Source organism: Cannabis sativa, chromosome 4, assembly GCF_029168945.1.
Source record: "Cannabis sativa cultivar Pink pepper isolate KNU-18-1 chromosome 4, ASM2916894v1, whole genome shotgun sequence".
Classification (NCBI taxonomy): domain Eukaryota; kingdom Viridiplantae; phylum Streptophyta; class Magnoliopsida; order Rosales; family Cannabaceae; genus Cannabis; species Cannabis sativa.
Genome location: NC_083604.1, coordinates 18407062 through 18418807, shown reverse-complemented (window position 1 = coordinate 18418807; position 11746 = coordinate 18407062). Strand labels below are relative to the sequence as shown.

The 11746-nt window shown below is 28.5% G+C and overlaps 1 protein-coding gene across 1 annotated transcript; it reads right to left on the bottom strand.

Annotated features, from left to right (window-relative positions):
- Positions 1-3452: 3452 nt before the first annotated feature.
- Positions 3453-10938, bottom strand: LOC115712262 (uncharacterized). The gene is made up of 2 exons (XM_030640519.2): positions 10568-10938; positions 3453-3667 (listed from the first exon to the last, which is right to left on the bottom strand). Exons 1-2 carry the CDS (start codon positions 10781-10783, stop codon positions 3554-3556), a joined length of 330 nt encoding a protein of 109 aa, XP_030496379.2. The 5' UTR covers positions 10784-10938; the 3' UTR covers positions 3453-3553.
- Between the last annotated feature and the right edge of the window lie 808 nt (positions 10939-11746).

Here is an 11746-nt window from a genome sequence, read left to right as displayed (position 1 = left end):
CAGCTGAACCGCGTTCAGGTTCTTCCTGTTGGGCCCAGAGTTTGGGCCGAGGAATTGGAAACCAGGAGGTCCCTTAACGAAGCTCTTAGACAGAAGGCCCTCTATTGGCAAAAAAGATCTCAGGTCTCCTAGATCAAGGAGGGAGATAAGTGTTCTAAGTTCATCTTCACCTCTGCCACAATCAAAAATACAAGAAATGAGATCGGGGCTATCATGAACAAAGATGGAGTGTGGCTGAGCAATAGAAGAGACATTGGTAACGAATTCTCGGAGTTTCTGGGAACCATTTTTAAACAAACGGTCCATGGACCGTTGGAGAGGCTGGACCACCTGACTTCAGACCATCTGACCCTCCAGGAGCAAACAGACTTGGTAAGCATTCTGAATTTCGAGTAAATTAGACAAACCCTCTTTTCCATGGGCAGTCTGAAAGCCCCGGGTCCGGATGGTATGTCTGTACTGTTCTATAAACACTATTGGAATTCTGTTGGTAGTGATTTTCGTGATGCTGTGGAGGATTTCTTTCTGTCTGGCTCCATGCACAGCGGCATTAATTCTACGAATGTAATACTTATCCCTAAGGTGGCCAACCCTAAGAAAGTCTCTCAGTTTAGGCCTAACTCTTTGTGTAATGTGGTTTACAAGGTCATTTCTAAAATCATTGCTAATAGAATTCGACCGGTGCTGCCTAGACTGATTTTCCCTACTCATGCAGCTTTTGTTCCGGGTCGAAGCATTAATGACAATAATGTACTGGTCCAGGAGATTATTCACTCGTTCAAGCGTAAGAAAGGGAAAGTAGGTTTTTTCACCATCAAGATTGATCTGGTGAAAGCTTACGATAAACTTAGCTGGAACTTTATTGATCACGTACTTAGTAGCTTTAAGGCTCCGAACATTTTTCGTAAGTGGATTACCTAGTTCATTACTACTACTTCCTTTAACATCCACCTTAATGGGGGAAAGGTTAGCAGTTTTTCTCCTAAATGTGGGTTACAGCAAGGCGACCCCCTCTCCCCGTACCTATTCATTTGGGCTGTAGACATTCTTTCCCGCATCTTGGAAAGGGCCATTGACACGAGCACTATTAAAGGTATCAGATTGAGTAGGAATGGCCCCAGGTTGTCCCATCTTTTCTTTGCGGATGACCTGATTTTTGTGGGTAGAGCAACTATTGACGAGGCCAAAGGCTATTGGAGATGCCTGGAGAAATTTTGCAGTTGGTCTGGGCAATGTGTGAATAAGCTAAAAACCTCTATTTTCTTCAGCAGTAATACCTGTGAGGGGATGAAAAGGGGTATCATGCAAGAACTGGGGCCTAACTTAGCTACCATGAACATTAATTACTTGGGGCTCCCACTTTTTAGATCTAAGCATAAGGATGCAGATTTCAACTTCATCCTGGACAACCTGGTCTCGAAGCTGCATGGATGGAAGTTCAAATTACTTTCGAAGGCTGGTCGTGCTACCCTTATCAAATTTGTGGCCCTGGCCATGCCAGTCTACACTATGCAAACCACCAAACTCTCCAAAAAACTTGCTTCCAGAATTGATGGTATGATCAGGGATTTTTGGTGGGGTTGTGAACAGGGTAACCGTGGTTTGTGCTTAAAGGCTTGGGACCACTTATGCCTTCCCAAATCAAGAGGTGGCCTTGGCTTTTGAAAGTCCATGGAATTGAATCAGGCTTTACTGGCAAAATGGGGATGAGCTCTTCTTACAGATGAATAGACGCTCTGCTGCAGGGTGTTAAGGGCAAAGTATTTGAAGAGCAAGCCGTTTCTTGAGGCAACCTATAAAAGTTTCGACTCTTGGTTCTGAAAGAATGTGGTCAAATCTAAAGTGATTCTCAGGAAAGGGGCTTGCAAACTTGTCTCGAATGGGGAAGATACGAATGTTTGGACAGATCTTTGGGTTGTCCATAGGGAAGTTTTTTATCCGAAACCCAATACGTCTTGTCCTGAGAGAGCGGTTAAGGTGGCAGACCTGCTTAACTTTAATGGGGATTGGGACATTGCCATGCTCAAGTCCCTGTTTGACTCTGCTACTATTGCCAAGATCCTAAAAGGGGGAAGGCCTTGTGGCCAAGGGAGTGATAGATGGATATGGACGAAGGATGTGAGCGGTAATTTCACCACAAAGTCTGCTTATTTATTGCAGGCTCTCAAGAGAGCCCCTGCCTCTGTGGTTGCACCGACCTTGTGGAACAAACTTTAGAACTCCAAAATCTTAGAAAGACATAAGGTTGCTAGGAGAATCCCCATTGAAAATGAGTTATGCCCGTTATGTGGAGTGGCTGCGGAATCGATGGAACACCTGTTCCTCTATTGTAACTTTGTGTACCATCTTTGGAGGTCCTCCCCGTGGGGGGTGTTCCCAGTCCCTGACGCTAGGGGTCGTGTTTGGGACTGGGTTAAATTTTTTTGGAATTGAAGTCGAACGGGGTGGACCCTGACAAGCTGTTCCTTTATGCTTCAGTCGTCGTAGACACAATTTGGAAGACCCGTAATGACAAGGTACATAATTCTCATCCGAGTAACATTGCTATGACCATTGACTCTATTTCTCATTGTTATACAGATTATGTTTCCTGTCTTTTCCCTCCTATGGTTACGGTGGCCTCCCCGGCTTGGACCCCTCCGCTTGAAGATTGGATCAAAATCAACTGTGATGTTAGGGTTGGTGGAGACTCCATGTGTGTGGCGGCCCTGGCTAGGGATCACTCTGGTACTGTTGTGTGGGCGGCTGTTAACATGCTCAACTTCAGAGATCCCCTGATTGGGGAAGCGGCGACTTGTAGACTTTCCTTAGACTCGGCTAGACTCAAGAATCATAACTATGTTTTGGTGGAGAGTGATTCTGAAATTGTTATCAAAGCGCTTAAAGGCCTTCACTCTATTTGGAATATTGCTAATTATGTTTCTTTAAATAATCAACTCTCTAAAAACGTTGTATCTTGTAATTTTTCGTTTATTTCGCGTTGTTGTAATTTTGCTGCCCATAATGTGGCTAATTGGGCGTTCGCCCAAAACATCTCAGGTTTTATGGAACCCTCCTCAATTCATGATACTATCATTTGTAATGACCGTAAAGTCTAATTTTAATATCTATCTAACGCTTTATTTCAAAAAAAAAAAAAATTGTATACATCGCTGACATTCTCAGCACTCCCTTATATATCTACATTATTCCATCTTGAGAGCGCGGGTGTAAAGATAACCTACATCTATCTACAATTTAGTGTGATACAAATTAATTATCACTATTAAATCAGTAATCTTTTCTATCTCTATGTTCAGCCGAAGGTGGTTAATATAATATCTTGTATTTAATTATCATTAATTTCGTTATAGATATATACAGAAATGATATACAAGGCCTTAATTTCCTTCCTTTGTTTTAACTACTACATACACTACTATTAATTTGTGATAATTTTTATTCCGAAATTAGAGCTATATATATTTATATATATATATAAATCATCAATCATATTCATTATACATAATTTATATGCATATACAATTAGTATACATGTATACTCAAACTCGGTTCAAAGCCTTGAAGTGGGTATGTTATATGATTCTGGATGACTACTAATAGTAATACTATTCTCATCTTTATTTGTTTCAGCTGCTACTGCTTCCTTCTCTGCCTCGTCTACCATCTGTAATTAAAATTAGATGAAACAAATAAAGATGAGAATATATAGTATCTTATTCTTTTTACGATGAAAAATATAAACACACACACATGCATAGATTTTCCTCTAAGTTAACTATTAGATAGTTTCAATCAAACTTACTTTTTAAATCATTCTTACCAGCATTAACAAATACTATCGATATATTATATAGGAATAATTACATAAGGTACCATTTTTTTTTTTTGTAAAATATTTACATTTTTAAGTTCAAAGAATATTTTTTTACATTTTTACGGTTTTCCAAAAACTAACACGAAAACAACATAAAATTAACAAAAAAAAAACATAAAAGTAACATAAAAATAACATCAAAATAACAAAAAAAAAAAAAATAACATACATATAACAAAAAATTAACAACAAATGAACAAAATTTCAATATAAAAGACCGTATTTTATATAAATAAAATCAAAAAAATCGTAAAAATATTTAAAATTCCGTGAAACCGTATTTTTGTTATTTTTTTGTTGTTTTTGTGCAGTTGTGAAATTAACCCTTTATATATATTGAAACTAATAGTCTAATACAATAGATATTGTCCTTTTTATTTAGGGACTTTTTCATTTTTACACTTCAAAATAGTTTTTTTTTTTTTTTTTTTGCATTTTTACGAAATTCTGCATAGAAATTCCTATTGCAACTAGCACTGCAACCTAAATTGCAACAAAAAAATCCTACAGAAACCCCTATTGCAACTAGTGCTGCAACCACTTTAGAAACCCAAATCGTAAATTTGAAAAAAAAAATAGTATATAAAGTAATTCCCCTTTTAGATATAATTTATAGTAATTGATTTAACTAAATAATTAAAATTAATTCTTGAAAACTACAACATAATTAATAATTTAAATATTAATAATTAGATCTAACTAACAATACTCTAAAGCTAACTCTAAACTTATAATTTTACTTACTTAGTTACGTTACAACTTTTTATAATTTTAATTAATTATTTTTATTTTTGCATTTGTATATTAATTTATTTTCTATTCAACAATAATTATAGCTAAAAGAGTACAAAATATTTAACATATTTAATTCTAAAATAATCAATATAATCAATAATATAATCATAATATAATTAGTAAAATTATCTTACATCAACTATAAGGTCATAAGTTCAATATATTTTTTTTTATTTTTAATTTAAGTTTTTAAATTAATTTAATAATTTAATTTTTTTTTAAATAATAATTTAAATTTCTTCAATATTTTTTTATTATTAATATGGAACACTTCTCATACTATGACAATTTAAAGTTTGTAATTATTATAGTGGGAAGTCTTTAATTTTTCTTTATTTATATATATTGATCACATTATTACATATATTATAAAATTGAACAACAAAATAACACATTGAATAATTATAAAAAATAAAAAGTTATGATTATATAAAATTTAATAATAAATTTTGTCAAAAAAATAATAATTTTAAAAAATATCTCAATGGTCTCATCTAAATTTGATATAATGTATGATAATTTTGGATAATTATGAGAAGCTTTAAACGTACTAAACGATTGAATTTCTACCCTTGTAAAGATGTGATTTATTTAATTCTATTTATTTTTAATTTAATTTTTAGATTAATTTAATAATTTAATTTTCTTAAAAAATAATAATACATGGAACAATTCTTATACTATAAAAATTTAAAGTTTGAAATTATCATGGTGAGTATTAAGAGTTAGTCCCACATTGCTAATGTGTGGAAATAAATTGTGATATATAAGATGAAAGGACTACTCCTCCCATTGCCAATTGATTTTGAGATGGAACCTCATTCATCTTATTCCCACATTCTAAGAGTGAGAAATCTTATATTTTTCATTGTTAATATATATATATATTAATAGTTGTATTACATAAAGTATAATAGGGAATAATAAAATAATAAATTTATTAATAAATAATATCCAAATAAATTAATATTTATTGCTCTTTGTCAAAGAAAAATATGAATAATAAATAGATAAAAAAATTTACACTAAAAAAGATTTGAATGATCTCGATTACTGTTGATTTCATCTAAATTTGATCTCATGGGCGAGTTGTCGTCTGGTCGATAGGAGACAACAACCTAATAGAGAAACTTGTTGGATACTTATATTGAAGGATTGGTATATGCTTTACCAGTATATACATTTTAACAAGGTAAATGGTTCAACGGGCAATTATTTCTTTAGTTCCCATAATCCTGACGATGACATGCTCAATCCAGGCTCACTAAATTAGTTCAAGATCCCACAAGACTCGATCTTTATAATTTATTTTTAATTAATTAAACAATTTTAAATTTCTCTAATATTATAGTAATTGATCTTGTTATTATGGGACAATTCATATATGAAATATTTTTCTCAAATCTTGCAATTGTTGTGAAAAATAAAATAAGATGTGAGATAATAATAAGAAATAAATATTAAAAACTAATTAAACAATTGAAAATAAGATGTGGAAAAAATAATAAATATTAAATAATTCAATATTAAAAACTAACAAATTTAAAATAGGGTTTCTTTTATAAATGTACAACAAAAACAACATAATACAACAAATGTGCAAAAAAAAATTATTTTAAAAACTTATATATTTTGAAAACATATTATATATATATATATATAAAATCATACATTTTAATCACTAAATAATATAAAGCATTAATAACTAAACTAATTACTACAAATAGATTAATATAATTAATGTTTGTAATGTAATTTTATAATATCTTATGTTTACTATATCAATGTTTCAAAAATTATTAATAATAAAATATGTTTATTTTTTTATATTATAAAATATGTTTATTAAAACTCAAAATAAACAATTTCATAAAATTAATTAAATAAATAATAAACGGATTAATAAAAATAAACAAACTAAATGTTTTTTTTTTTATTAAAGAGTAAATGTTTATTATCTATTTTAGTATGAATTATTATAATTTAAGAATTTTTTAAATAAAATACAATATCAAAATTATAAATATTAGTGTAAAAAAAATTTAAAAGTATGTTTATTTCAAATTAAAAAATATAAAAATAAATAAAATTCAAATGTGTATTATATATTATGTTATTATAATCTATATTTATAGTAATACCAATTTTTTTAGATAGTATTTTTATACTTTATTTTTTATTAGATCCAAAATATGAAATTCACACTTAGTACAAATCGAATGGACTATAAGCAAAATAGTACAAAATTGATTGGATGAGCACCGCTATTAAGAATGATAAAGAGGAGATAAAAAAATCTTCAAAAAAATAAACAAAACTAATAAAATATAGGCAAATAATAAGTGGTATAAAATTATCAAATGACGGAATTAAGGATTGAACTCATGTCACTTAACAAGAGATGGGATAACTTATCAAACATGGTAAAATAATTTTGCTGTATAAATTGATTCTTATTGATTTATATTTTGTTGTGTATGAAATATAAATATATACATATGTAATTTTTAATGTAATGATATGCATTTACTGTAACAAATTATTTATGTGTACTACTAACTAGTTTATGCATGTTTATATAGATAGTATAATTAAAATAAATAATTAATTTGATATTTAGAAATTTTAAATATAAACATTTATCTTTAAGTTGAAGAATAAGCATATTATGAATATATATTATTTTCTATTTCTTGCATGATTATAAGTAGAATAATGAAAGTAAATAATTAATTTTACATCTAAAATTTTTAAATACCTTGAATATTATAATCTTGAAAAGTAAATTTATTAATAAAATATGATTAAATTTTGAAATTATTAAATTAAATATAAAATATAAAGGAAAAAAAAATTATTTCTAAAGGATTGAACTCGTGAAGTTTTAATTGTTTTAAGAGGATTATTATAATTTGAACATGTTATAGTTTTTTATAAATATAATTATTATTCAAAATAAATTTAATTAATTTTTCTATGTAAATTTGAAATTAAAAAGTATATATAATTAAAATTAATTTTTATTAGACATAAAATTAACAGTAAACAAATTATGGTTTGGAGTTTTGTTAGTCAAATCTAGAATTAATAATATTAAAAATTAATTATAAATAAATAAATATATTAATTATGGTGCAGTTTTCAAGAGTTAATTTGAGCCATTAGATTAAATCTAAGACTATAAATTATTATTCCTATTGATAAGTATTTTACTCAATCCTTACCCTCTTTAATTTTTTCATTTTTTTTATTTTAGTCACTCCCCCTCTGGGTCTCTCACTATGCTTTTAAGTAGCTATGGGAGAGCTCCTGGAGTATGTTCCTTCATTCCCAGCTTGGTAGGGCACATTCCCAAATCCCCTATCGTTCGTATACTATATCCGTAGTCCACTCACTTGTTTCATAATAATAAATTAATTAATTGCAAAATATTCATATACGGTTCAAACAAGTGAGTGGACTAATACAGTACATATAAATATTTTATAGTACATATACAGTTTATATACGGTACAAGTTTATGGCTTAAATTTTTTTATTACAAACATATGCTTGTAAAATTTTAAAATTATAAAAATACACTTATCTCAGCAAAAAATAAATAAAAAAATGAAAAATCAACCCCTTGACAACTATAAATAAACTATAAAACAACCAAAAATAATAAAAAAAAAATCTCATAAGAACTATAATATAACTATAAAATAACAAAAAAAAAAAAAAACGGTTTATTTTTTTTACTGAAAATGTATGTTGAGAAATTTAAAGATTTAAAGAATAAAAATAAAAAAAAAATTCTGTATTGATATTTTTTGTAATTATTTTTAAATTTTTAGTCTGTTATGTAAAATTTTTAAAATTTTATTTATTGTTGATGAATTGTGGCAGAGATTGTAAACATCAACAAATAATCTAAAATCCAACTTCTCTACTCTATGTTTTAAAATACATTATTAAAATGACATTTTCTTGTTTTTCATCACACACTTTTACACCACACCATATATATATATAGAAACGATTTTGTCCCGTGATGTACTTTCACGGAATGTATTCTGTAGTACATTAGATGAGTCTCAGGGTACATTAAATGGGTCTCAGGATACATTACCATTTTTTAACCCTAATTACCCCTAGATCAACCCCAGCCCTAAGATCAAATAATTGTCTCATCTAACGGCTGTCGTACATCACGGAATACATTCCGTGAAAGTACATCACGGGACAAAATCGTATCCCTATATATATCAACTTCTTTATTTTTATCTATCTTCTTCATATATTTTAAATAATATACCTTTTAATATATAAAATACATATTATTAAAAATAAAATAAAATATAGTTGAAATATTATTAAAATATGTTTAAAAGATAAATAGTGCATCTCTATAGGTAGAAAAACATTTGAACAAAATAGATATGCTTTAAAATAGAGAATAAATTTGCATCATTTGTTGGAAGGTGATTTTGCTCTATGTCCTTTAAATTTTTAAAAAAGTACGTATTTTAAAGGAGCTATTGGGAGTGTTGTGGACTCGTTTGGAAATATTATTATATTAATATATTATTAGGGAAATTTGTGCCAAAAATTTACATGTATTTCATTTTGCTGTACTTAAATACCTATTTTAATTTGAGCTTTTTGCGGTTAAACCCTCTCAATTATCATTTCACTTGCACTTTACCCTCTAAGTTCAAATTTTAGTGATAAATCTCTCAAAATTACTAAACGGTTAGCAAATTTAATGTGACATCTATTTTTTACAGTTAGCTACCAATATGGACTACTTATGGACACTCTTGTACATGTGATACATTTATATTGGTACATAAAAATTATAAAAAGTTATTTCAAAATTTATAATATTTTTTATTTTTTAAATATTTATTTTTTATTTTTATAGTTTTGAAATGAATTTTGAAATAATTTTAAAATAATAATATTAGGTGTATTAATATAAATATACCACGTGTACAAGAGTGTACACATAAATAGACTATGGTGACAATTAACCAGATGACAACTTAAATTTACTAACAGTTCAGTAGTTTAGAAGATTTTACCGCCAAAATTTGAGCTTAGAGGGTTAAGTACAAGTAAAACGATAGCTGATAGAATTTAGCCACAAAAAAATCTTTAAATTTAGTAATTGGAAAGATGAAGTTCAAAGCTTTTGATTTATTTACATTGGATCATATGTCTCATCCAACAACTGATCTGATCTAATTGGATTTTCAAAATTTAAATTCAATCCAATCCAATTATGATTGAATATCCGTAACTATTAGATCAGCTAGGATTGGATCGAACGATTATAATTCAATTAAATAACTTTGTGCACACCTCTAAAGTGGACTCATAGAGTTTGGAAATATTATTATATTAATATATTATTTATATTGGTAGAAACAATTTTTGACCCATAGCTAAAAATGAGATTAGGGGTGTTGATTTGTTTGATTATTATTATTATTATTATTATTTTTAATAAATCATAGAATTTTATTAATAGCAATTAATTAAAATTAATAGTTTTCAATCTAATCAGGATATCTCTCTGCTGGAGACATGATCAGGATTAATTTTTTTTTTTAAAAAAAGTGTCAAATAATCAGCAGCTTAATTCTCAGATCATTCGATAAACAATCTAAAAAATAATTAAATCATATTAAAAAAATTACAGCATCATAATTACCTTTAAGACCAATTATATAAAGTTTCATTTACGGCTCAAAAAACACAAATACAAATTGTTGTAGTAAGCTTATTCCACCTTGTAGATTGAACACTTAACACATGGGTTTATTCCCTAAATCTATGTGTTCTAATAAGTGCACCTAAAGTGAAGTTGTTTTCTAATTTATTATGTATAGAATAGAAAGAAATAGATACCTTTGAAGTGAGGGCAGGAGAGAAAGAGGGGAAAATGTCAACAAGATGAGTTTTGATGCGAAATATAGCGTCTTTGGAGATGGCGTGAGCAGCCTGCGTGGCATCCCGAACAGTGGTTTCTAACAAGCGACGGGCCTTGTCAAGGGCCTCGGCTGGGACAGCAGCTGCCGCCAGCTTCTCCAACACCTTTTCCTTTACGTTGGCCAACACTCCCATACTATTATTATCAAGGTAACTTGCTCTATATTGTTATTAATGTTATTACTATAGAAAATTATTGAATTGTGGGAGCATGTTAGAGACTATAGAGAAATGTCCATGACCCACCCCATCCCATTAAAGTTAATAATATTGATAACCATATAGCTAGCTCCACAACTTGATTATCCTTGTTATATATTATTGGATATTCTTTGTTTGCTTCTTTCATTATGTGGCTCTGGTCTTATTGATGCTACCCTCTTGTTTTTGTCTTCCATTTTTCTTCGCCCACATATATATCTCAATTAGATTTGAGACCCTTTCATCTTTTATTTATTTATTATTTTAATTCTTTTTAATTTTTATGGCTGCAATAATTTATGCACTCTATATATATGTACATAAAATATATAATACATCAAATATTAAACACACTAATGTAATGCTATTTTTTCTTATATAAAAATGTAGTGATATATTTGTAAAAATGATCAATTTCATTTTAAAAAAAATATTATATCATTTTAGATAATATTTTTGATGTATATTTACTATTTATTTATGGGCTCGTTTGGAACATCGTATTAAGTCGTATTATTTAGTATTGTATTATATGAAAGTGGATTATATATCATACTTTTATATTATACTATATCAAATTTTAATTTATACTAAAATATTATGTATCTAAGTGTCTATAAAATATAGTTTTATATATAAAATATTACATAAAATATAATTTAATATAATACTATATAATACATGTATTATTTGATATTTATCCCTGAGATATGGTCGTGATCTTCATGACGACATACAAACGTTTTGTTGGAGGTAATAAAATGGAATTGAATGGAAAAGAAATAATCTTCATTCCATTCATTTGTTTAGTTGCATATAAAAGTATTGAAATGTCATTACAATCGAACGACCTTTTCACTATTTTGGTGGAATGACAATTTTATTTTGAAATGGATG